The 27749-nt window shown below is 44.1% G+C and overlaps 1 protein-coding gene across 1 annotated transcript; it reads left to right on the forward strand.

Annotated features, from left to right (window-relative positions):
• The first annotated feature begins 1121 nt into the window (after nt 1–1121).
• LOC132591497 (neuronal migration protein doublecortin) lies at nt 1122–23147 on the forward strand. Its single transcript, XM_060270244.1, has 3 exons — nt 1122–1202; nt 2828–3218; nt 22700–23147. The coding sequence occupies exons 2-3, from the start codon at nt 2855–2857 to the stop codon at nt 23119–23121; spliced, it is 786 nt and encodes a 261-aa protein (XP_060126227.1). The 5' UTR covers nt 1122–1202; nt 2828–2854; the 3' UTR covers nt 23122–23147.
• The last annotated feature ends 4602 nt before the right edge of the window (nt 23148–27749 follow it).

Raw genomic sequence — 27749 nt, forward strand, 5'->3', positions numbered from 1 at the left:
TTAAAATGCATCTCTGGGTTATTTGTGGGGCCTGCCTGGTGTTTTTACATAAGTAGAATGTGTGCTTTTATTTAAAATGCATCTCTGGGTTATTTGTGGGGCATAGGAATTCGTTCACCCCCAAAAAAAAAATATAGTCCGGCCCCCCACAAGGTCTGAGGGACAGTGGACCGGCCCCCTGCTGAAAATGTTTCCTGACCCCTGGTCTAAGTGGAAGTAAGTAAGGAGGGCAAGCTTATCCCAAGGGGGTGTGGCTTGGAAGAGCTGATAATAAGGGACTGAACTCAGAAACAGGGAGGGGTTGTCCTAAATCAGGGGTCACCAATATTGGTACCCTTCAGAAGTTGTGGACTCCCAAACCCATAATTCCTGACTATTGGCTATGCTGGCTAAAGTTGATGGGCGTTGGTCTAATATCACCACATTGGGCACCCTGTTGGCTGCTACGCCTGCTCTAAAAGGTGCTGCTGTTGGCAGGTGCCTAAGGCACGCCTTTGCAACCGAAATATTTACCCATACTGTGGGCTTGGGGCTGCTTTTAATCAGGGGAGGCCATCCCTTTGCAGATCTATTGTTTATAATGGATGAAGTTGTGGTATTTAAAAATCATTCCAACGAAGTGCCTCCTTGTTCCCAGCCTTGTGGGCAGATTCTGTTCATGAGTGTGGCCGAGGAGCATCAGCTTATGCCATCATTTGCTCCCCCTCCTAGTCCACAAGGCAAGTGTGATTTTCATCAGGAATCAGAAATTCAGCTTACAAGACTTAACACCTTCATTACATCTGCAAATTGGTAGCACTGTGGCATAAATCAAATGTTGGTTGATTCCAGCTGGGTCTGGAAGGTCATTAGGACAAGTAGAGACAATGGGAGGTTTGCCTTGGAAAATAGTGAACAATGCGGTCAAGATGTAGCTCACTCAGCCCTCTTCATCTGCTTAAGGAAATATGGAATCACGCTCTCTTTCCTCTGTTAAGTTTGGAGAGGGAGAATTTTACAAAGTCAATCCATCATGAGCAGCAAGCCCACTGACACAAAAATACTTTGCAGAAGGGGTGTGTGTGTGTGACTCAAGGCACTAGGACCTAGGAGGAGTCCTAGCCAAACTGGCAGGAATTTCTTGCTTGGAGCTCAGACAACAAAGACAGAGTGTGGCTGGGTTTCTCTCTCTTAGCATCTCCACCCTGCGAGCTGAAAAACCGGTGAGTAGAGCTTACGATTTCCCAGGCAGAAAGTAACAGATGCCAGATGCACAAGGGAGGGGAAAAGAAAGACTTCACATTGCAAGTGAACAATGCCTCCCAACAAAAAATCTCTTGACTGCCAAAGTTGTGTTGAGATTGCATTGTTTTCAGAACATCGTTCCTAGACCTGTGAGCGTCTTTAAGTGCTGCCAGGGGGAAGCATTTTCTTAAACTTGGAGAAAGGAAGATAGGCTAGTGGGAATGGAAACTCATTTTGCTACCCAACAGTGACAATAGGGTCAGAGACAGGTCACTGGCACTGAAGAGAATGAATGAAGGGACAGGGCTTGGCTAGTGGATGAGAGGCAGAAGGAAAGCAACAGCTTTTTCCAGGATTTGTACCTGATTGCTGAGTCTAGGGCTTTAATCCCATTTCTGTTGTGTGAATCTGTGATGAGAAGATGTGAGCTGCATGCTAATAGCCCTGCACAGCCAAATGGTAGCGGTATAAGGTTTCCAGTCACCCAGAGCTTTCTTTCTGGTTTGGAGTTTTCCATTGCAAGAGGATACACTCTCTTGTGTCTTAGTTCATGCTCAAGATTATTTCTGTCATTCCTTCGCCCGCCCCCCTCTCCGCTCCGCTGCAGAAATTCAATTGACTCTCTTGTCCGCTCCCTCTTCCTATAGTAGTACTACGCCGCAGCCTCTGAACAATGAAAGGTGCATTTGTAGTGGTGTGATGCACATACCTTCAGCAATTAAAAAATGCTTCATTAAGCGGGAAGGCGTGTGGGGGAGGGGATTAAAAAAACCCTCTTCCTGATTAGATCATGCAGTATATTAACTGTGCAGGGGGAAATCTTGCAATTTAACATAAACTTATTCCAATGCCATTTGAATGTCAGGCATTCCCACCCACTGCCTCCCAGATTCTAATATCTGATAGCTAGATCAGAGGAGGTATCTGAGGGACTGGTCACAAAGAAGGCTGGATCCTAGCTAGAGGTCTTCCTGGTCTATCAGCCATTTCAATTTATACTCCCCCATTTGACATAGCCCTGTGATTCAGTCTTTCGCCCCATCAGTGCAGTGAATGGGCATGTTGAAAACCATGCAAGTGGAGCTGGTGCTTCAGTCTTTGGGATGCTTAATCCCTCAGGGTTGCTTAATCTGTCACTTCCTTGTACAGTATCCACCTACCAGCCGAAGTTCTTTTTTTCTGCCTACAGTCTGCAGCCCCAACTACACTGCAGTGAACTTCTGTTCACTGGTCTTTAGTAGTTTGGGATGGCTTGCATTCTGAAACGGCAACCCTGCACATTTCTGTCCCATTCTCACCTACTAAGCCAGATATAGCAAGGGATCCTTAGAATCCCTGGGGCCAACTCCATGCAATTGGTTGCATATTATTAAGCCTGCTCCGTTGTATTTCCTAGAGTACACCCACCCTTCCTGGCACTTGAACCACACCCCCACATACAAGGAAGAAACCTTCTATGGTGTTACTCCAGGGGAAGTAAAACATTAGAGCAAAAGTGTGGGTTTCTTTCCACATCCAGGACCACCTATTGCCAGCTATTGGGTTGACTCACTTAATTCCTCCCTTTGTATCTTTCCCTTCTCCTGTTCCTCTTCTGCCTCAGCTTCACACCTCTAGGGCTCACCGAGCTATGGAACTTGATTTTGGACACTTTGACGAAAGAGATAAGGCGTCCAGAAACATGCGAGGCTCCCGTATGAATGGCCTGCCTAGCCCCACTCACAGTGCCCACTGTAGCTTCTACCGGACCAGGACCTTGCAAGCGCTGAGCAACGAGAAGAAAGCCAAGAAGGTGCGCTTCTACCGCAACGGGGACCGCTACTTCAAGGGGATTGTGTATGCTGTTTCCGGAGATCGCTTCCGAAGCTTTGACGCCTTGCTTGCTGACCTGACCCGGTCTCTGTCTGATAACATTAACCTGCCTCAGGGAGTTCGCTACATTTACACCATCGATGGCACCAGAAAGATTGGGAGCATGGATGAGCTGGAAGAAGGTAATTAGTAGGAAACAATGATTGCTTGCTGGTGCAGGGAGGGCATGGGTGTGGGGCATGATCAGCTTAGAAAGCAATGCATAGGAGTCCCACTACTTCAGCCCTCATTAGAGAAGCATGGGTCATGATCCAGTATATGAATGGCAAGGGCCTGGTTCACAGGATTGTTAAAAGAAGCACCATTTTATCCATGGGTTCTTTTTCATGAATGGCAATAGAATTCATTCAGAACCTTGGGTATGGATACTATGAAGCTGCCTTTATTCCAGGCTGTTGATCCATCTGGCCCAATATCTGATGGGTGGTAGCTTTCCATGGTCTCAGGTGGATGTCTCCCCTCAGCCCCCCTTCCTGAGACTGCTTCACAGAAGACTGGGCACACATGCAAATCATGTGCTCAGTTCATACAGGGACTGGAAATAAAAACAGTGCCTATTAAAAAGAGCAGGAAGTTGTTTAATAAGGACTTTTCTCCCCATCATTTAAATGATGTGCTGGGGGTGGGGTGGGGGGTCTGCAATGCACAGTATATTTGCATGATTTCTGTACAAATTGTGGGCATGTTTCTGTACTATGTGTGAACATGGGTGTGCTTGCATGTATGTTCATTTGAAGTCAAGTTCATTTGGGGAAGGAGGGGGAAAGGTGCCAGGTATTCAAATATGTGCATAACAATTTGTATGTTGGTTTTGTTTGTGGCTTTTGGGTATTATGTTCAGTCTGTCCATAGGGATGTCCTTCTGTGGGTCATTAGTGAGGTGGCCTGAGGGCAATATGTGTACAGGGCAACTACCATTGTATGGAGGGGCATTAAGGACCATGTCTGTGTTTAGAGCATGTGTGCACATAAGTAGTCATGCCCAGTATATTTGCAGGATGCATGTTCTTGGGCCAGAAATATTACTAGAAAGCATGGTGTTTGTGTTATGCCATTTGGGATTATGTCTGTCTGTGTGTTGATTTGGAGTGGGGAGGAGAAGGCTGTTCTGAGTATTCCCTCAGGACCATGTCTGCAATATCACTCTCTGTGCCGCCTTGTACCCAATGCATCAGTGCTTCTGCTTTGTATTAAAGGGGGTGTGCCCAGGATTTCTGTAGGAGTGAGTGTGAATAAGAATGTGTATCCATGTGGTTGGAGGATTTGTGAAAAGTACTATTCCACATGGGTGTGTCTGGGTGAAGCTGTGTCTCGGTAGGGTGTGCGTGAACAATTTGCACTATGTTCTGCAAGGTATATGCATGCATTTATGTAGCCATTCCTTATTGGCATAGTTGTGTGGAGTCGCTGGTCTGTAGATGTGACTCAGTGCCTGCAGCATGCAAAGTCACCAACTCCAAATGCCCAAACCTCACATTGTGAGTCATGCAAAAAAACCATAGTAGATTGCCTTGAAACTTGTAATATCATTTAAGATGATTTAATAAAGCACATTGCGGATGTGATCTTTAGTTTATCATTTGTGCTAAAGGATGCTTTTTTATTGATCATCATTACTGCAACAATTTAAAAAAATGTTTTATAATACAAGTTGAGCTTTCTCATGCTTCCAGTACCTGTAGCTTAACAAAACGTTTTTGTTTTTTTGTGAGGGGGAGAGAGAAGGTTGGAGGGGGTGAAAGCCACATGATTTGCCATCCATGTGCATCAGTGTGACTGCAGGGTGTGTCCCTTTGTTTGGGGCGACTGTGTTCAGTGTCTCTATAAGGTGCATCTGTGGCTGCTCAGAAGGGATGCTACATGGAGATGCCCCAGGGGGAAGGTGTGTCTGCTGAAGTGAGAGAGATGTAGTAGATGTGGGTGTGGATCTGTCAAAGGGGAGCAGTTGGAGTATGAAAGGGGGCGGAGGAGGAATGTTTGCAGTGCTATGCCTGATAAAAGCAGGCAGGAATGGATAGAGAGATTGACTAAAAGAGGGAATTCAGGCATGGTGATGCAGCAGAGTCTGGCATGTCTAATATTTCTCACAGTGTTCCATAGCGAGTTTGCAGATTACTGCAGGGAGTCGTATTTTGTGATAAAGTGAGGAGTCATCCTTTTAAAAAAAAAGATCACCACTCTCTACGGTATATCTGAGAGGCAAATGAAAGGTTTGTTCCTAGTATGTATAGCTGAATAAGCATCTTTAAAAGCCTTGATTGTATGGTTCCAGTCCTTTCTAAAGGTGGAGATTCTGGAAATCCGTGCCTACAGCTGCTACCTTTTTTGTCAAGGTGGATGCACAAATATATTTCTGTTCATTGTGTTCCTGGAGATGCAAAGGTTAAATCCCATGTTGCTTCTCATCCCTCTCAGGCAACGTTTCCATGTACTCTTAAGTGGCAGAGGTACTCTGCCACTTGTCTTTAAGCCAGTGAGTTGCCATCTTGAATGATGTCATCCCATGGAAATGCTGTCCCTGAAGCTAGGATTTCCAATAATGACATCATGGTATCAGCAATCAACCAGGCCTGCTTTGTTACCATTTTGCCATGGGCAGGAAACTGATGTGCATCGAACATGAAGAGGGCAACATTCACTTGCGGTGCCTGCTGATGCTATTGAGTCTGCTGTAAGTCTTCATGCTTTGTTTCAGCACCTGAATTCCATCTTTAAACAGAAATCCAAGTGTTTTCCCCATTCACCTTGCCTCCTGGCTTTTTGTTAACACATATGACTCCTGCTCTGCCTTCCTCTTTTAGGAAGCAACATCTTTGCACTACAGAAAAAGAAAGAAAGAGAATAAACTCACCTGTACATGTACCTGTACATTTATGTGCCTTTGAGAAGAATGGGGATAATGAAGTTTGAAAATAGCTGGAGCAAAGCCACTGTAGTTGTTCCCCTCTATCTTTGTTACCTGTGTTATCTGTCTTCTCTTCCCTTCCAACTTTATGATTGTCTTGATCCTCCTCCCCCCACCTACACTCTATGGCAAAATCAAATTAGAATCTACTTGGGGCAGGGAGCTGATGTGTTTGCATTGCTACTCAGTAAGTCCCATGTATACTGTTGACGCTACTGAGATAATTAAAATCATAATCATAAAGCCACAAGGATTTACTACTAAAAACTCATTTGGGATTTGGGGTGGGTGGAGGGGATAAAATGGATTTGCTGCTAGAGTTACAATGGAACAATACCCTCAAACAAGTTCAGGATGAGTTGTTTTACTCCTGCCATTATATAATTCACATTTGTCCACATGCACGAGTGCATACACACAAGCAGGGGGCATTTGTGTGGAAGCCTTGTGGCGTAAAGGGTCAGTGCATTTGGCTGTTAACCAGGAGGCTGGTGGTTTGAGCCTGCCTAGGAATGGCTGTGGGCAGGATTCCTGCATTGCAGTGGGTTGGACCCTCAGGATTCCTTCCAATTCTACAATTCTAATTTTTATTTCCAATCCCTGAAAAGTACTGCTTTGCAGAATACTTTGATATGGCTATGACAGGCTTGTTCATACATCACACAATTGTTTAGGCAAGCCTATACAGACATATAGATGTTGATGTGCTTTAATCTCTTTTTTCCATTAACTTTAATTATTTTTGAATTGTTTTTAATTGTTTTGAACTGATTTGTAATAATTTTAATATTTCTTTCCAAGTGCTTAATGGCTTTACTGCAATCAAGCGGTGTATAAATTTTGTTAAATCAGTCAAATATATTACACTGGATGTAGGTGCAAGCAGCTAAGATTACACAGGTTTGTATGAAAGAATGATCGCTTGTTGATTTGTACAGTTCAACTATTCACAGGTCCACAAATTACATTTGCTGAATGTAACATGTGAACACCACGTAAATGTCTACATTTCATTTATCTTTCCTGGTATTTAAATGCAACAAGTTGTTCACACATTATACTGTGCACAGGTACAAGCTGCCTCTCTACGCACGTACAAATGTGTATTCTTGTTTATTTCTACAGTTCATCTATTGTGTAACACACAGAATGCCCATACACTACATGTTGCATGTGTATGAATGTACAGTTCAAATATTTGTTGAACAAGTACATAGACTGTACACTCATTGAATGTAACGTGCAGATACCCCTATGATGTGCTTGGGAAATATGGCAAACTGATTTGCCTCTCTTAGTTACTCCAGGCATAGGTCCAGAGGAATTCAATCCAGTCTCAAAACACAGCCCTTCATTAAGCACACACCCTGCTTTCTAACAGCACTTTGCCTGAAATACAAAAAGCTTTGCCGAAGCCTCATAGAATTGTAGAGTTGGGAGGGACCCCAAGGGCCAACTAGTCCAACGCCCTCCAATGCAGGAACTGGAACCTCTATTACTGTTCACATGAGGAGAAAGAGGGTTAGAGCCCTGTGCTTGTGTCACCATGTGTGGAGGTGTGTCAGTGGGTGGAGCTAATATTGAGAAATGTTCAAATACGGCCCCCACCCACCAAAAACAATGCTGATCAAGGTTTTGCACTTGGTGGCAAAGGATTCTATAATGCAGTTGTGGGATTTCCTGCTACAAAATATAGTATGTGATGCCGATCACTAGATAATAATACTCTAAAAGGGATTAGATACATTAATGGAGAAGGGAAATTTATCAGTAGTTACTTTTTAGGATGGCCCAAATCAAACTTGGGGTGTCTTTGGTCCTGCTTTACAGGGGACAATCCTCTATTTCAGGGGTGGAGAAGCTGTTTCAGAACAAGAGCCACATTATAGAAACCTTTCAGGTGGGCAGTATGTGGCAGTAGGGGCTGGTGCAGAAGCAGAAGACCAGTGGCTTTGGTTGAGATTACAGTTGTACCTCGGAAGTCAAATGGAATCCGTTCTGGAAATCCGTTTGACTTCCAAAACATTTGGAAACCAAGGCTCCTGCAGCCAATCGGAAACTGCAGAAGCCACGTCGGACATTCAGGTTCCTAAGAACATTCACAAACTGGAACACTCACTTCCGGGTTTGTGGCGTTCGGGAGCCAAAACATTCGACACACAAGGCATTTGGGATCCAAGGTATGAGTGTGCAATAATTTTATGTTCAGCACCCCAGTTGGCATCTAAGTGGGAAGGGACAGATGCCTTTACTATGAGGGTAAGGAAACATTTTCAGCCTGAGGACCACATTCCCTCCTGGGGAAACTTTTGGGGATCACATGGAAGTGGTGGGTGTGGCCAGAAGCATCAGATTTGACTCTATTTGAAGGTGTCCTTATTTGAAGGACTGCATACTCCAAGTCAGGTTTAAGAATAAATATGTATAAGCAAAGAAGAGAGATCAGGAGCCTTGTAGTTACCCATCAATCATTAATGCCCGGAGAGCAGACTGAGAAAGCCTATAGGTCACCTGATCTCAATCTCCCTCCTATGTACTGTACTTCTGCTTAAATTATAATCACTATTTCTAAATTTACACCTGTAATTACAAATCAGCACTTGCAAATTTTATGCACACACATGTGCCTTTTCTGCCTTCTCATCTGTCAGTGCAAAAATGGTCACCTTAATTGAACCTCTGAATACCAGCCTCTTATGTTCTGGCCAGTTTCACAGTCATTGGAAGAGTTCAGATGGAGCTTGATGGATCAAAGTAAAGCATAATCTGGTTTCTCTTAAAGTTCTATAAAACTGGAGTTTAAAACATAATTGACGTAGCACCTGGTACGTTCAACATTTGTACTGCTAGGTAAAATCTTATGTTCTGCATGCAGACTTTGTAAAAGGTGTTATAGGACTTTTGACAGCAGGGCTACAGAATGCCCAGAATGACTAGGCCCCTTTACTACAACTCCAAAACATCTGGAGGGTGCCAGAATGGCATAGGTAGCTATAGAGAACTCAGTGAAATAATTCTGCTATGACTCTGGGATGTAAATGCCAATGCTATATTTAATGCCTGAAAGGGCTGTTGGCAGCAGAGTGAGCAGCCATGCTTCCTTGAGTTTGCTGAAGGCCAGCTAGAATTGAAAATAGACATTAATGGCTACGATCTATGATATATTGCCAGCATTTGCACCTGATGTAATAGTTATAGCACAATGCATTTCATTTCAGGGAGTGACTTTCTTGCTCATGGTTTGAGGCAAGGTTCATGCATCAGGAATGCTAGAAGAAAACAGGTTTCCATGAGGAAAATGAAGTCCTTTGCAGAGTAGGTTTGGCTGTCTGTCCTTGCACATTGGTTTATTAGGCTACCTTGTCCCAAACTAAATGGTTTCAAAATGCCAATGCAATGCCATGGTGGAGCTGCTGCCAGCGGCGTAGCGAGCCGCCACGACACCTGGGGCGGCAAATTGCCATGCACCTGGGGGGGCGGCATCGCTACGTAACGACACATGTGTCGTTGCGTGGCAGGGTATCGCCGCCCCCCGCGCCTCCAAAGACGTGCACCTCCAAAGCTGCGCGCCTCTGGCTACAAACTCCAGGTAAAAAGCCCGTGCCGAGGCTTTTTACCTGGAGTTTGTAGCTGGAGGCACACAGCTTTGGAAGCGCCGGGGGGATGGTGATACCCCGCTACATAACACGCATGCGCAGCATCCTGCTGCGCATGTGTCGTTACATGGCGGGATATCGTCCCCCCCCGCGCCTCCAAAGCTGCGTGCCTCCAGCTACAAACTCCAGGTAGAAAGCCTGTTCCCGAGTGGGCTTTTTACCTGGAGTTTGTAGCTGGAGGCGCGTGGCTTTGGAGGCGTGGGGGGCGGCGATACCCCGCCACGTAACGACGCATGCGCAGCATTGCGCTGCGCATGTGTATTACATAGTGGGGTATCGCCGCCCCCCCGGTGACTCCAAAGCTGCATGCCTCCAGCTCCAGGTAGAAGGCTCGCTCCGCGCAGCGGGGGGGGGAGTGCCACTTGGCGCCCTCACCTCACGACTCCCAAGCCGAGCCTCCAGCCTCCCGGTAAAAATAAAAAGTCCACTCGGCGCCGAGCGTACTTTTTACCGGGAGGCTGGAGGCTCGGCTTGGGAGTCGCGGGGTGGGGGCGCCAAGTGGCACCCCCCAGAGTGGAACCTGGGGCGAACTGCTCCCATCACCCCCCCCCATTGCGACGCCCCTGGCTGCTGCATCTCCCATCTGATTCTTCCACTTCCCCTTTTGTATCTCATGTTTCCTGTAGTGTAGACAAACCGGATCTCAGTTTCACCTCATGGCGAGCAGGGGGGGAGGGCGTATGAAAGGATTATAGAATCATAGAATTGTAGAGTTGGATGGTACCCTGAAGATCATCTAGTCCAATCCCCTGCAATGTAGGAATATGCAGTTGTCCATTAAGATGAACAAAGTCTGTCTCCACCCTGTAACGTTATAAATTGTAGGCAGAATCTACAACAAAGTCAGGGAACTTTTTTTCTCCTGAAGACTGGATCCCTCAAATGAAAGAGGTTTGTGGCCTGCTTTGCCAACTGACTGTAGAATGGGAGGAGTGGAGAAGGTGGGGAGGGGTGTGCTTTAGTCGAAATGCATGGGCTTGGTTAACAGGTCTGGTGGGCTGTGATAGATCTGTTGGTCAGAGGTTTTCCATGTTGGATCTACAGGTTGTGGTCTAGTAGCAACTCAACACAGTCAATTTATTCATTCATTCATTTTATGACTGACACATTTCATTATTGAAACCTTAAAAAGGACTACAGAACTAGTAAATCATATGACAATAATGCCATACATACTGAATAAAAAAAAAACCAAATCCAATAAAGCAGCCACTGGAATGGCTTTTTGGAAAATCAATGTGTAAGCAGATAGCAGAGAGGCAGCATAAGACAGCCAATGAAAAGGAGTACTGTCATCTTGTTAAACGGCATAGGTGCCAACTCCCTGGAGTGCCCAAGCACCCACAAAATTTCCCATTAAGGGGCCAGGCACCCACAAATTTCAGTGCCAGGGCCAGGTACGCTGCATGGCACCCATGGCCCCGGGCACCCATGATCGCACAGACAGGTTGGCACTCCTGTTAAGCAGGGTCTGTTGAAGGGGGCAATATATCAGTCAAGCAAAGTCATATGCCATAGGTATTGCCAAATAAAGTCATACTTCACTGGGATAAGTGGCTCATGTGCCCCACAAGAGTCCTCCAATAGGCAGCAAAGTCCATTGGCTTAGTACTCCCCTTCAAAACCTTAAGATTATGACTTAATTTTTCTTAAGACAATTCAAACTGAACTGTAGCCAACCAGTAGGGATGGATCAACCAGTCTAATAGAAATATCTGTCAATTTTGCATGTCTTCAATTATCTGCATGTCTTCAATTAATTTTGCATGTCTTCAATCATAGGTCCATTCCATCTTGGTTTTGATTAATTTAAAGGAAAAAAAACACATGTGAAAAAATTCATATGTAAATTGTATGGACTTTAGGCACATTGTTCCCTTGCATTTCCCCTTTGATGGACAAACAAGGCAGGCATGTAAATAGGTCTGTAGCTTAGGGCTCTACTTGATATGGTGTTAATTTTTTGTGGATGCACGTTTGTTTGGTTATGCTCATCCCCACAGTCCAGAGGCTTCCCCACACATGCCATTTACATAACAAAAGCATACATCCTAATTGCATTGATGCAATTATAGTCACATGTGGCATTGTCTATATAGGAAGCGGTGCTGGTGGTCTCTCCAAAATATCACAGAATCTGACCTCTGTACTCCTTTGTTTCTATAGTATATTATTAGGGACACCTCTTCTAAAAGTCCAGCACATTCACAAAACATTCCCTTTTCTATCTAGACACACTTCTAGAATCCAGAAATATTAGCTGAATTAGCTTCAGCATGGTATGGTGGGCCCCCCCCTCTTTCTAACAGCTTGCGTCATTCTGAAAAGGATACAGTCGTGCCCCCTCAGGGGGGATGCCCTCCCTGCTGTGCAGATATTATATTATTTGTTATGCTAGCAGCTGTCCCTGGAGGGTCTGATTGATTTGTACAAACAAGGACAGAGGCTCTAGGAAAGACAAAGCTTGAAATATTTCAAACCTCAATATTTTAGGGGTTTTCAGAGCCTTCTTATGTGGGTTGATTTAAGGTTCAGGTGACAGAAGAAAAGGCAGATGTAGAGAAATTCCAGATGGGTTCTAAATGTGTAATTCCCACTCAAATTGTAAATCCCTGTAAAGTGAAAGCTGAGAAATGCAATCCACGTATGGCACATAATGGATGATGGGAGAGAGCTCAGCTGACAGCCAGAGAAATTGGCCGCTGCCCTCTGGAGAGTATTCATTCAAATGAGTTTCCATGGCTGAATTTCAAAATGGCCTCAACACAAAGTGTTCATATCCAACTGATTGCCAATGCAGAACCTGATGCTTTTTGAAGTTTGCATACAACATGTTTGAGGTGTAAAATATGTATTTTTATTACAGGAGGTGAAAGTAATCTCTGCATGTGGCAAACACACATGCTTGCAGTTACATGTGTCATGAGGTGAGATCGTCTGTACCTCCCTGATGTCTGCCTTTTGCTGGAGCTGCATCAGCAGAGATCATTCCATATCCAACTAAAGGGTTAATTCTGTTAGTATTCACAAGTGAAGAGGGGGCAGGTAGAGGTGTTGCTTAGCAACCAAGCAGAGTACCATTATGTTTGCTGCTGAGGTAGCATGTGCTCTGATTGATGAATGAGTTCTTGATCTGTATGTTTGGTTGAGTGTCTCCCTGCTATGTATGAGGCCTGAAGTAAGAAAGACAAAAGCCCTCTGTATATGTCTCCTCCAGTTATGGTATACAGTTTTTGTTCGGTTTTCCTCAGCAAAGTGTCATCAGCGTTTCTTTCTCTCTTTTGACTCCGACTCTGTTATTTAATTGACTTTACTAACACCTTTTCCTCCAGAGGGCTTCTTTCCCTCATAGGCAGCCATTTTGAGGGGCAAGTGCCCATGGTAGCTCTTATTTTTCTAAGCCTACCCACAAACCAGAGGCTTGTATAGTCACACACATCGCTCCATCCAGGCAAGAAAGCGGTATCACTACAGTTCTCGGACACACTATGGGTGTGCAAAAGTGTGTGAGGATGGCACAAAGCAGGGCTGATGAGGGGTGTGGCCCAGGGGAGTCCTGTGGGCCATATACATACAGGGTTATTTTCGACCAGAACTCACTGGAACCATGGATGCCAGTTTGAATAAAATGTTGGAGGGGGGAAGGTAAGCCTCGTCACGCGTAATTGATCACAAGGCATGGCGCACACACCATTTGAATGGCAATCCCTATAAACTTTTGGGGCCCTCAAATATTTTACTGGGGGGTGAGGGCAAAAGGACTTTCTCCCCTAGGAGCTGGCTGAATTGGAATTAAGTTCTGGCACCTCTCAGGTGGGTGCCACTGCCATTCTAAAAGAATAGCACCGGATATATACATACATAATTTTATAGGTATGCTGCCTTTCCATGGTTAAAGCCATGCTCAATGCAGTTTACCACATGAAAAAATACATAATTAGAAATATAACAAAAAGTAATCATAACCAGTGAGTAAAACATCAAAAAGTACACAACCAAATTGATTTTTTTTCACATAAATCATAATATCTAAAATAAAGATACCCAAAATTAATATCAATTACAGCAGCAACCCCCACCCCCACCCAAACCCCAGCCCAAGAGTCTGTTTAGCAGCCTCAGCTTTTGTAGCTGGAGTCAGTCCAGGCCTTCCCTTCCCTGATCAGGTGGGGAAAGTGCTGAAAGTCAGGAAGCAGGTTTTCCAGGATTCACAGCAAGAATAATCTTGGGCCTCTTCAGCAGCCTCAGCTTCTATAAAGAGCCCTGGAAGAGCACGTTCAAATGGTAAATTCCTGTAAAGTGAAAGCTGAGCCTTGGGTTCCCACCTCTGGGATACATCATGGGAAATATGGGTTTGCTACCATGATATGTAAGTCTGCAACTGTGGTCTTTCAGTCTTTTTTGAAAAACTCTTGAACTTTCAGCACTTTTACATATGTAACAAAATTTATAAGCTGCTTAATAAAATAAAACAAAAACCTGCAATTGGTTTACACGGTGCTTTTTTTTTTTTTTTAAGATGCCGGCACTCACCATGGCATTGTTACAGTAAGCGCCACACTTTTCATATTTGGGTGGGGGGAGGTTCAGTACCCCCAGGAAGAAAAGGACCGGGTTTATATAAAATAGTAAAAAAATGTTTACAGGAAAATACCAATAGGATTTACAAACTATCAAAACAAGCAGGTGAGCAAACATAATAAAACTCTCAGTATACAGTGGAATCTCGGTCTTTGAAGCGTCTCTGAAGCTGAACAATTTGGAATCTGAATGCCGAAAACCCAGAAGTGAATGCTTCTGTTTTCGAATGCGTCTCGGATGTCGAACAGCTTCTGAGGCGTGTTTCTCCATTGAAATTGCAGACCGCCCATTGCACCTCGCTTGTCAAATGTTTCGGAAGTCGAAAGGTCTTCTGGAATGGATTACGTTCGACAACCAATGTTCCACTGCATGTATAAAATCAAGAGAGTTTAAGAATGTCTGCCTTGCCTAAACAAAAGCATTTTCAGCAAGCATCAAAAAGAGCACAACAGAGACATCTGGTTGTAGAGCACAGGTGCTATCAGTGTTTAAAAGGGAAGTACGCAACTATGTCATAACTATGTCATAATCATAGTGCGCTTTTCCCTTTCAAAAGCTTGAAAATCCTAAGAAAAGATACAGACCCTGGGTCTGCTCTTTCTTCACCTCCTCCATCTCCTGTGGGGCAGAATTAGGTTAAGAGTGGTCTGGAGGCATTCTAGCACCAACCCAATAGTAATGTTTTGAGTTCTGCTAGGCTCAAATCAGATTTCATTAAGAGCCAAGGATTTAATAGGCTCTAATTCCTCCCAGCCATTATCTTCTAATCTCTACTCTTCTTCCTTCCCATCTAGCTGGTGCTGCTCCAGTCATTCATTCATTCATTCATTCATTCATTTGTATACCATCCTTCAACGAAACAGGCAGTTCACAACATAAAAATCAAGCGGGAGAGAAAAAGGAAGAGTTCTCCTGTGACTGGAATTGAAATACAAGATGGACAATCATTCCAGAGTCACAGAGCCAATTCAGACCTAATAGTCAATCATGATATCGCAAATGGACCTGTGATAGAAGGTCCATTTACATCAGGCATCCCCAAACTTCGGTCCTCCAGATGATTTGGACTACAATTTCCATCTTCCCGGACCACTGGTCCTGTTAGCTAGGGATCATGGGAGTTGTAGGCCAAAGCATCTGGAGGTCCGCAGTTTGGGGATGCCTGATTTACATGCTCCCTTCCGCTCCCCTCTTAAAAACCATCAAAAGGAGATTAGAAACTTTAACTTCCACTTTTAAGCAAACCATAGTTTCCTGTTACCTCCAAATTCAGGAATAAGTGATTTGCTTAAATAGTGGTTTCAGAACATACTGCAGGTTGATTGCAGCTTCTCCCAAGTTTGGATGTACTGTGGGATGGTTGTTTGTTAATAATAATAATAATAATAGCAGAGGTGAACGTTAAGAAACGTTCACCTCGTCATAAATGTACAAAAATACGCCAGGTAGGATCATTCATGTAGTGGGGAACCGGTTTTCAGTTGATATCTAAGACAACCAAATACATTTGCCTTGTATTGGAGGTAAGTGTCACGATCCCCAAGACTCAGATTTCTGAGCATGTGGAGGGTGGGGGAAGTTTTGGTAATATCTCTTGGGAGTGCCCTCCCTGTGGAACACCCTCCCATCAGAGGTCAAGGAGATTAAGAACTATACAACTTTTAGAAAACACCTGAAGGCAGCTCCGTATCGGGAAGTTTTTAACGTGGCTGGGGAAACCTAGCCAGATGGACAGGGTATAAATAATAAAATTATTATTATTATTATTATTATTATTATTATTATTATTATTATTAACCAGACAGGCAGTCTGGTTGTCTGAGTGGTTAGCTACATACAATCTAAGAACAAAACAAAACAAAACAATAGGGAGCCCTGCTGGATCAGCCAATAGTCCATACACAGTGATACCTCTGGTTACGAACTTAATTTGTTCCAGAGGTCCGTTCTTAACCTGAAACTGTTCTTAACCTGAGGTACCACTTTAGCTAATGGGGCCTCCTGCTGTTGCTGCACCGCCGGTGCGCAATTTCTGTTCTCATCCTGAGGTAAAGTTCTTAACTCGAGGTATTACTTCCTGAGGTGTATGTAACCCGAGGTACCACTGTAATCCGTCATCCTGTTTTCACAATGGCCAACCAGATGCCTACATGATAAGCCCACAAACAGAATCTGAACACAGCACCACTCTTCTCACCTGTGATTCTCAGCAACTGGTACTCAGATGCATAATGTTTATGGCATTGCAATTAATATTCAGGGTGTGTTTCTTGAATTGCGGTACAGCCACTTAGAGTTGTCAAAAACAGACTTGCCTGTTACACTTCTGGTATTGCACTGAGTAAGTAAAAGAATTTCAGCTTCTTGAATGGTGTTGCATATGGTCCCTGGATAGGATTACGGCTCTTCTGTAAATATCATTGGGTGGGTGGGGGAAAGTTGACACATATTTCCCACTCTCCTTCAAGGGTATTTTTTGTCACTCATTCTCACCAATCCACTTGATTCCCAGTTCTCCTGAGCTGACAATTTGCATACCATTAGGGTATTCTAGTACCATGTGCTGATTAATTGATTGATTTCCTTGATCCATCGACTCCCTGTTCAAGAAAATTTACAAGCAGAAGTGATTTAAAATATATGCAATTTAGTTCCATAAAATTCCACTTGTAAAATCCAAGCAGAAACAACTCAATTAAAGCAACAATAAACTGTTCATTATGGAAAGCCTAGCAGCTTGGTAGAGATCAGATTTTACCCCCTCCAAGGAGAAAAGTAGAAGGAAGGTTTGCTTGATTGAAGATGGAGAAAAACATACACACATGAACATGACTAAATATATACAGTGGTACCTTGGGTTACAGATGCTTCAGGTTACAGACTCCACTAACCCAGAAATAGTACCTCGGGTTAGGAACTTTGCTTCAGGATGAGAACAGAAATCGCGTGGCGGCAGCGCATTAGCAGCAGGAGGCCCCATTAGCTAAAGTGGCACCTCGGGTTAAGAACAGTTTCAGGTTAAGAATGGACCTCCAGAACGAATTAAGTTCTTAACCCGAGGTACCACTGTAAATGTATTTCCTCCACACCAGCTCACCTATGCTGTTGTATGAGCATTAGTGCTGGAGAAACAATAGAATAAGTAAGTGCTTTTCATTCATTTGCTCTAAGCTTATTAGGAGGCTTCCTTGTGCTATAAACCTTGCCATATGCCGAGTGAAATGAGCCTCTCCTACTCAGCATCCTGAGCTTTCTGTAAACACCTAAGGACATGCAAGGACACAGGCACTTGGGGAGGGTGCTTTGAGGAAACAGTGAAGAAAAAAGAAGTCAGCATTACTGTAATTAGTGACCCTCAATAAGGAGAATTGTAGTCCAAAATATCAGGAGGGAACCAGGCTGGTGAAGACTTGACTGGACCTAGTGCAGAAGTGAATGCATCCCTTACTAAAACCCAGTGACATCTGCTTATCTTTTGCCATAGAAGATAGACTTCTTTTTCCTTCTGAAGGTCATGATGCAAATCAACATTTGGGGTTCACAGAAGGGATGTACAAAAGGGCCTTAATTGATTCTGACATTCACTCAGGTTTTCATCTGATATTTTCCTTTCTGCTGCAGTTGGTTTCTTTTACACAAGTTGTCTTCTGTTTCATCCTCTGCTGATGTGAAAACATACATATTCTTTTATGTATATCATGGCACACAACAGGCCTGCACGGTGCTATTTTTCTAGAAAAAGAGGTGCTGGAACTCATCACGAACAACTCCCTTGTTCTCTTAGAATGACAATGGTGCCCATCTGAGAACTGAGTTCGAGCAAGTTCCAGCTGAAAAGATGTCCTGGACCTGCAGATCTCAGCCATCAACAGATATTAAATATCAGTTACATTCCCTAGATGTTCCCTTTCAAAGTTAATGAGATTCCAGAGGTCTGAAATCCCCTGCTGGTCTGCTATGGCAAAAGAAAACCTCCAAAGAGTCTTGTGACACCTGAAATACAAAGTTAATGAACTGGCTAAAGGTCCATCACAAACCCATCTTTAGCTACAATTCCAGCAGTGGCTCCAGGAGGTTAATCTGGACGGCCTAGAAGCCTCCCTTCAACTCTTAATATTCTAAAATATATATTCTTGCCTTAATCCATGTTTTGTATGACAGGAGTGGGAAAAACCTGAGGTCCTGCCTAAGGTGGGTGGGGACAGAGGGAAAAGTAGGCAGAGCAATGTAGGCACTTACCTCTGTACAGCTAGGCAAAAGGCAGAGGTTCTGCACACTCACACCTCTTCATCCCAGCAAGCAGGAGGCATTACAAAGGTTCAACGACAGATTCCAGCCAGGCAAAAGCTCTCATTTAAGTAGAGCACAGAGCAGAGAGGATTGGGGGAGGCGGCATGGGGAACAGCCCTAAGGGATGGGTAGAGGTCCACATACGGTCACTGGAACTGTTGTTCCCTACCATTATTTATGACAATAATACTTGAATGTAGGTCACTTGCTCTGTGATGAGGAGAGAGCCAGGGGCTGGGGCAGGGCAAGGTTCATTCTAGATGCAAGATTCAAGGAGAACAGAGTTCTGACATTGCTTCAACATAAAACATCCTGCTTGTTTTCCCACTTGCACGGGAAGGTTCTCCTTTAATTAAAGGGGCCTAGCCCTCTCCCGTAGTCTCCTACTAAGGCAGAAATGAGGGAGTCTCTGGTCCTGCTGGCTTGTCTCTAATGGAGTAATCCAAATCTGAGGACATTAGTGCCACATTCTTGGGCTGGAAGGACACTGACCCCAGAGGCTTACCCTGTAGCAGCATGCCTTTATCCTTCTGGTTCAGACTATGGCTCTATGATCTGGAGAAGACTCTGACTCCTGGTTACCAATGGTAGGGGCAGAAAGAGATTTGGTCCCTAGGTGTGTATAGTCCTCCTGGTGTATAGCCAGGGTGTTTCTGTGCTTTGGCCTCTATATATTCCTGCATTGTGTCCTCCAGATTTAGGGTTGCAATCCAGCAACATCTGGAAGGCACCAGTGGAAGCCGTATGCCTGGTTATGCATGTGAAAAATCGTTTAGGATTCTTTTGAGAACAAAATTCAGCAATGATGCAAAACACACTAGGCATCCTAATCTGGTATTTGTTTACTCAGAAGTAAGGTCCAAATAAATTAATGTGCATAGGATTGTTGCTATAGTCTTTTTTTTACAAATATTTTTCATTCAATTTTTCCAATTAACAAACAAAACAAAACAATAATTTTTATACAATTCATCTTAAATTCCCCCATCTCGCCTTGCTCTGCCGAGCTGTGACCTTCCTCCCTCCCTTCATGTGGGTTTCTTATTAACTCCTGTCTTGCAGTTCCTTATTATCTTTATATCAGTCAATTCGTAGGATTTATTTCAATCCTGCAAGTGTTTTTAAACTTCTACAGTTTTTCTCCATGTAGTCCACAAATTTACTCCAGTCTTTTTGGAACCTTGTCTCTCCTTGGTCTCGGATCTTGCAAGTCAGTCTAGCTGAGTCTGCATAGTCTATCATTTTCATCTGCCACTCTTCGATTGTTGGTAATTCCTGAAGTTTCCATTTTTGGGCTAACAATGTCCTAGCCGCGGTTGTCGCATACATAAACAATACTTGATCTTCTTTCATAATCTCTCCTCCCATAATTCCTAACAAAAACGCCTCCGGTTTTTTGGGAAAGGTTTGTTGCTATAGTCATTAATATGATCACAGCTCTTAAATTGGCAGGCAGAAATTAATTTGAAATTATTGTTTTTTATTGTAGCTTGTCTGTTGAATTTGGGCATGGTCTAATTTTTCCCATGAGTGAGCATAAGGTGTTGGTTTGTTAGATATGTTGCAATGTAGAGAAGTAATTATATCGCTGACAGCCGTAGTATTAGTTGACAGGTTGTTTGATGCAGTTGCCCCAAGGCCATATCTCTTTCAGTAGATACAACAGTGCAGCAGAGACATCTTCCTATGGCTCCAGTTTTCATCAGAATAACTGTTCCTGCAAGAAGCAAATCAGAGAGAGAGAGATTCTCTCCCTTTATGTATATAAGAATTTCTTACTGTACATGATAACAAGTGTCTCATTTTTGATCTGGGATAGTATCCTCTTGGCAACTATTCTGTTGGTTGTAATCCTTTGAGGAATGTTTTGAAAGTAGTTACTTACTAAAATATAGATAACAGCTCCTTTTTTGTTGAAATACTGTTTCTCTTTATGGTTACCGTATATTCCGGTATATAAGAGGACTGGGCGTATAAGACGACCCCCAACTTTTCCAGTTAAAATATAGAGTTTGGGATATACTTGCCGTATAAGAAATACGACCCGGAGTATAAGACGACCCCCGACTTTTGAGAAGATTTCCCTGAGTTAAAAAGTAGTCTCATACGCAGGAATATACAGTACATTAAATGCACTCAGCAATTAGGATAATGAGTCTGGAACAGACTCCCACAAGAGGTGGTGGACTCTCCTTCCTTGGAGGTTTTTAAGCAGAGGTTGGCTGGCCATCTGTCATATATGATCTAATTGAGATTCTTGCATTGCAGGGGGTTGGATTATATGACCCTCGAGGTCCTTCCAACTCTATAATTCTATGATTCTATAAATATGTGTGTTTACAATAAAAGCCTTTTCCTTAGCACTTCAGATGTTTATGAATGTTCTGTGGCATCACAATCACCTCAGACAATCAAAACAATGTTCCTCCCCTAGTCTTGACTGTTTGTCTCATTGTGTATGAGACTGTATGTCTCATATCACCTTGTCTCTAATAGTATTCTAAACCCGTTCCTTGGGGGAAGGTTTTTTGGGCATAAATGGCTGCTCCCTTTTGGAACTGCTTTTAATTGCTGTAGTTAACTCTTTTTTTAATGGTTGCTGCATTTTAAAAACCTTTCTCGCGCTGCTATTTCAGTGTTTAATGGCTGCTTAATCAGTGTTATATTGTGCTTAAAATGGTCAAGTGTGCATTAAGTTTAAATTGGTGGCAATGAAAGTTGTTTGTTAAACCTAATTATAATCTGGAAGCAATTTTGGGTGAGCGTGGGGGGGTTGCACTTGGGAAGGAAAGGGTTAATCTTCTTAAAACACGCGCGCGCACACACACACACACACACACACACACACACACACTGCATCCACTGCACAACTATTAGTTTTATATATTTTTATGTATGTCCCATTGGAAACTGTTTTCTGAGTCCAAATGGGGAGGCTAGGGAGGGGACAAAGAGAGAGGGGTGAAGAGAGGGGAAAGGAAAGAAAGTGAAAAGGCAGAATGAGGGGAGAGAATGGATGGTGTATCAGAGCCCTGATCTCACCTGCTGCTCCACACCTGGGCTGCATTCACTTCGCAGTTTATTCCATTTCCTTGATACTTCTCTAACTCTTCATTTCTACATTATTTTTGGGCTTTCACATCACCTAAGAGCCACTTCCAGAAAACTAATGGAATACAGAGCACACTCAAAGCTCATTTCCATGTTATTTGATTCCAAGGGGTGGGTGGTGGGTGGGATGTGTTTGCAGCCCTCTTTGCCTGGAAAACCACAGAAGTAAAGTGACTAAATCTAGAGCAATATGCCAGCGTGCAGACCTTTCCTGCGGTTTTCATGGGGGAATCACGAGGGGACAGAAGCACCCATGTGCAGAAAGGGTTGTTGGGGAGCAGTGACAATGGCATTCATTGTTCTTGTACCTAAGCTTGCCCCTGCCAAGGGCACTGGCGTGAGTTGCAAAAATCGTTCCTCTCTTGGTGCCTCAACAGAGGAATCTGAATTCTTGTGTGGGCCATTGCAGCAGCAATTCCAGGGGTGGGTGGGCGGGCTGGTCAGCCAAATTTCGTCCATGGGCCAAAGATTCCCCACCTCTGGAATAGAATGTGTGTCTGTGTGTGAGAGAGAGAGAGGGGGGGGAGGAGGGAGGTATTTCTGGTACTACTGAAGGGGAGGGTGAGTTTTGCCCACCTCTGTTCCTGCTACTACAGCCTTTTGTTGTTGTTGTTGTTGTTGCTTAGTCGTTTAGTCGTGTCCGACTCTTCGTGACCCCATGGACCATAGCACGCCAGGCACTCCTGTCTTCCACTGCCTCCCGCAGTTTGGTCAAACTCATGTTCGTAGCTTCGAGAACACTGTCCAACCATCTTGTCCTCTGACGTCCCCTTCTCCTTGTGTCCTCCATCTTTCCCAACATCAGGGTCTTTTCCAAGGATTCTTCTCTTCTCATGAGGTGGCCAAAGTATTGGAGCCTTTAAAATTACATAAATACTACAGCCTTTAAAATTACATAAATACTGGGCCCTCACCACTGTTTTAGATATCCATCTGTGTTTAAGAAATGTGATTGCAGGAGGAGCTTCTCTTCCTCTGGCTCTACTTTTATTTGAAATACCCCATTGCTGTATTGTCACTGGTGTTTTCTAACCCCTTCCTTCTTTTCCGTTCTCAAAAGGGGAAAGTTACGTATGTTCATCTGACAACCTTTTTAAGAAAGTGGAGTATACCAAGAATGTCAACCCCAACTGGTCTGTCAACGTGAAAACCTCCGCCAACATGAAAGCGCCTCAGTCCCTGGCCAGTAGCAACAGTGGTCAGGCCAGGGAGAACAAGGATTTCGTGCGCCCCAAGTTGGTGACCATCATTCGGAGTGGGGTGAAACCCAGGAAGGCTGTCCGTGTGCTGCTGAATAAGAAGACGGCACATTCCTTTGAGCAAGTTCTCACCGATATCACAGAAGCCATAAAGCTGGAAACAGGAATCGTCAAAAAGCTGTACACGCTGGATGGAAAGCAGGTAAGACCATTTTGTTCAAATGCCCTCAAGCCTTCCAAAGTTTCACAACAGTACAAAGAGTGGAAGGAAATACACACATAGAATTGTGTGGCATTTGCTCCAAATACTCAAAAACACCATCAAATTCTTAACCAGGGAGCCTCAGAATGGGAGACCTGTTACAACACTGGTGTCTTTTCCTCTCCCACATGCTATTTGGAGTCTTCGGTCAGTTTAGAAGCCAGAATTGGAACTCCTTCCTAAATTGAGACAGTATCCTGTTCGGAGTTTCTCATTTTCTATCCCACATTCACTCCTGCCACTTGATCATAAGCAAGACCTACTCACATGATGGGTGAGCAGGTAAGCTGATGCTCGTGTCTACACTGAAGCTGTGTATACACTAATATCAGTCCAAAATAATTCATGTTTTTCCTTAACATGCTGCTTTCAATCTAGATTGATTCTAGGTCCTGCCATCTTCAAGGGTAGGTGTGGCTACTTGTCACTTGCTTGAAAACCCACCCCTTGATTAAGTTAATCTTGCCTTTTGCATCCTGCACATCTCCCAGGTGAATGAAGAAGGAAGTGGGGTTTGTAGTATTGGTGTACAGCCACTCACAGTCATTGTCGAGGTGTGGATATACCCTCGTGCGCACATACACTTTGCTAGGACAGCCTACATCTGTTTTCAAATTGCAGTGCAGTATAATGCAGAATCAATTTGCAAGAAGTTTTGTTTTTTAAATGAAACCAGTTTATTGAACTGCTTTTCAGGAGCAATTCAGCAAATAAATAAATAAAATAAAATAATGCAATAGATCTAGATTGTGTGTAGACTACATTGAAAAAGCAAGTACCGAGTCTCCAATTTGTTCTAGAATAAAATGCCATGTATATACAGTCTGAGCGGCGTAAGTTAGCTTCCTTCACAACTGCATCACAAGTCGTTCTAGGGAAGGGTCCTAGCTCAGTGGTAGAGCACCTGCTTTGCATAAGAACATAAGGAGAGCTCTGCGGGATCAAGCCAAAGGATTATCTAGTCCAGCATCCTATTCTCACAGTGGCCAAGCAGATGCTCATAAGAGACCTGCAAGCAGGACCTAAGTGCAACAGCATTCTTCCAACTTGTGATTCCAATCAGCTGGTTTTCAGAGGCATATTGACAGCCTTCTCCACTCCGAATTTATCTAATTTCCTTAAAGTTATCCACGTTGGTAGCCATCATTACATCCTGTGGAAGCAAATCAGGTCCTAGGTTCACTCACCAGTTAGGTATGGGATCCATCCCTGTCTGAAATCACTGTTGTGAGCACTGGCGGAGGAACAGGGGTCTGGGGGGAGCGCACCGCCCTGGCGGCATGATCCCGGTGGGGTGCCATCATGGCTGCCCCTCGCACTGGGTGACACCCCCCCGCAGGCGGCGTGCCATGCCCCCAGGACGTATGCCACGCCCCTGCAGGCAGCGTGCCACGCCCCTGGGATGCGCGCCAGGTTCCCCAGGGTGCACGCCAGCTATGCCCCCGCCTGCTCTCCACCGCCCCCGCCAGAGCTTGAAGCTCCGCCACTGTTTGTGAGACAGCATAATATTGACCTAAGTCAACAGTGGTCTGAATCAGTATAAAACCCCTTCCTTCCTTTCTCCCATATACAGATTCAGCCTTCCCCACCTTATGCCTGACCATTAGCCATGCTGGCCGATGCTGAAAGAAAAGTGTTCTCCACCCAAAGGGTACCATATTGGAGAAAGCTGGCTTAATTCATAAGCAGGAAAATCACATTAACCTCCTTTTGAAACTTCCTTATTTGTCCCTGGGGGGAAAATGAGTGAACAACCCAGTATGTTCAATATATGGGCAGCTAAGGGGGGTGGGGTAGGGGCAGCTGTCCCCCCCATCAAGTAAATCAATAAAAATATCTAACTAACTGAGATTCTGCACCCCCAACATAAAGCCACCCCTAACACAAATCCTGGCTATGCCCATGGTTCAATATGCTAACATTTAAATGTAGTTAATGAAAAACTGGGAATCTTTATCTGAACATCCTTTCAAATATTTGAAAGCTGCTCAGTGCAATCCTAAGCATATTTCCTCAGAAGTAACTCTTGCTGTGTTTCATCAGAACTATTCCCTAGTCAGCAGGTACAGGATTGCAGCCTTAGCCCTTTCACACTCTACAATTTTATAATCTGTTGCAATATCCTCTTCTCATTTCCCTTACCCATGTTTTTCCATATTCCTTCTCTGATACTAAAGCCATGCTGACTAAGTGAACATCTACTGAAGCCTAAAATTAACCTGCCAAAGTAGCCACCATCTGTTCCTATAGAAGCCAGATTTTTTCATGTCAGTGGTTATGTTACTAAATTGTCACTGGTATTAGTATCAGGCGAGAGAATGCAGCCAACCATTGGAGGAAAACAGATGCATCAACACCACTGTCCTGGGCACCACTGAACTGTGAATATTCTCCAAAGGATTCTCCCTCTGCTGCTGCTGCTGCTGTTGCCGCCACCACCACCACCCCACTTTAAAATAAACAATGCAGGCAGATTGTACCAGAGTATTGTTTTGGCTTTAGGGCACAGTCTCAACAGTTCTCAAGCTTCACACTAGTCAGAACGTTTTAAAGCAAAATGGGTTTCTGTCTGTCTAGAAACAAAGTGAGTTGGAGGAGTGGGTAGAGATCATTTGGGGTGAACAGATTACCTGGCATATTGCATCCCATTATTGCTGTGGAGGAGTCAGCTGAAAATGTTGTGCTCCTCTTTCCTTTGGGTTTATTACTGAGATTTTCCAAAAGTATGTCTGGAATTGGCACATGGACAGTTTCCTGAAGCTTTAAAGTGTCCTGCTGTTCATTGGTTCTCTCTCTCTCTCTCTCTCTCTCTCTCTCTCTCTCTCTCTCTCTCTCTCTCTCTCTCTCATTCCTCAGCCCCACCCTGCTGCTTCTAGTGTGTGCAGACAAATTAGAGTGCAAAAAGGAATGTGGATGCAATTCCTTTTGCACTGTACTTCATTGGTAACTGAGGGCCAATCCACACTTCCTCTGGTCCCACTGCTTTTCCATGGGGATAACTGCTCTTTAGTGTTCAATCCGGTTTCACCCGGATTGCCATTTATTCCAATCTATCACTAAAGAGCAGATTTTCCCTTGGAAAGGAGCAGGCAACAAGCTGGATGAGCCCTTAGACTGAACAAACACAAGGGACTGAGAATGCACATGTCCAGCAGTCTTAATGAAGTCCAGAAATAAAATTTTAAAATTGAGCCTAGGAAGCTGTCTTATACGGTATTGACTCATACCATTGGTCCATCTAGCTCAGTATTGTCTACACTGACTGTCAGCAGTACTCCAGTACTGCTGGAATGTTTTTTCAGCCAGGGTTTGAACCTGGGGTTTTCTGCTTACAAAGCAGAATCTCTAGTGCTGAGCTGTGGCCCTTCTCCATAATGCTAATGCCAAACTCTATCTAGCTATCTGTATACATACATTCAAATAAACTGTGCCTTTCTTTAGGGCTAGTTTTCAAAATGAAGAAAAGAACTTCTAGGTGAGCTGATCTAGAACCCTCTGGACTCCCTGCCCTTTGACTTCCCTACCTCCTAGGACCTCTTCCCCATCCACATCTGTTCCACAAAACTTCTCCTGCTCAGCCAAACTGACAATGTTGCCTTCCCTCACAGACTTTGGAATACAAATATTTTTACAGCTTTGTTCCGACTTGTGCATGCAATGGAGGGCAAGGGGAGTAAACTAGGGACTAAAGTGACATAAAGCTCACAGAGCCAATGTCCTAATTGCTCACAATAGTGAGCAGGCCTGATGTGAATTTTTTTTAAGGGCATCAAATGAGTTTTTTAAATGTTCATTAAAGGGCATCAAAGGATTTACTGGCATCATTGGAGACCTGAGGGAGCATCTCCACCCCCTTCATTCTGCCCAGGGACTGAGGTCCAGCTCCAAGGGCCTTCTGGCGGTTCCCTCACTGCGAGAAGCCAAGTTACAGGGAACCAGGCAGAGGGCCTTCTCGGTAGTGAAGCCCGCCCTGTGGAACGCCCTCCCATCAGATGTCAAGGAAATAAACATCTATCTGACTTTTAGAAGCCATCTGAAGGCAGCCCCTTTTAGGGAAGTCTTTAATGTTTGATGTTTTGTGGTATTTTTTATATTTTGTTGGAAGCTGCCCAGAGTGGCTGGGGAAACCCAGCCAGAGGGGTGGGGTATAAATAAACATCTCAAGTTCTTGCCTTGCTCATCAATTGAATGTTTCCATTAGGTTACAAGTGATGGCATGAGAATGTACAACATGCAGTCAGGATCTGCATGTTGTGCAGGCCTGCTGGAGATTATGCATAACCAGATATTGAACAAAATTCAGCCAATATATACACATTCCACAAGGCCATGGTCTTAGGCAGTAACACTTCTGAATACCAGCTGTTTGACACCACAGGAGAGGAAGATGCTCTTGTGCTTGAGTCCTACTTGAGGGTTTCCCATAGACATCTAGGTGGTCACTGTGAGAACAGAATGCAGGAATAGATAGGCCATCAGCCCGGTCTAGCAGGCTCTTTTCATCTGTGAAACGTGCACAATTCTCTCTTAATGGACAGGTTTTTGCTCATTCTGCACATATAAGAGCTATATTTGGGGGAAAGGTTATCATATGCACCTACCAAAAACAAATGGGGAGGAGGAACATTGGCTTGTTGTTCCATAGCTTT

This window comes from Zootoca vivipara, chromosome Z (assembly GCF_963506605.1).
Source record: "Zootoca vivipara chromosome Z, rZooViv1.1, whole genome shotgun sequence".
NCBI lineage: Eukaryota > Metazoa > Chordata > Lepidosauria > Squamata > Lacertidae > Zootoca > Zootoca vivipara.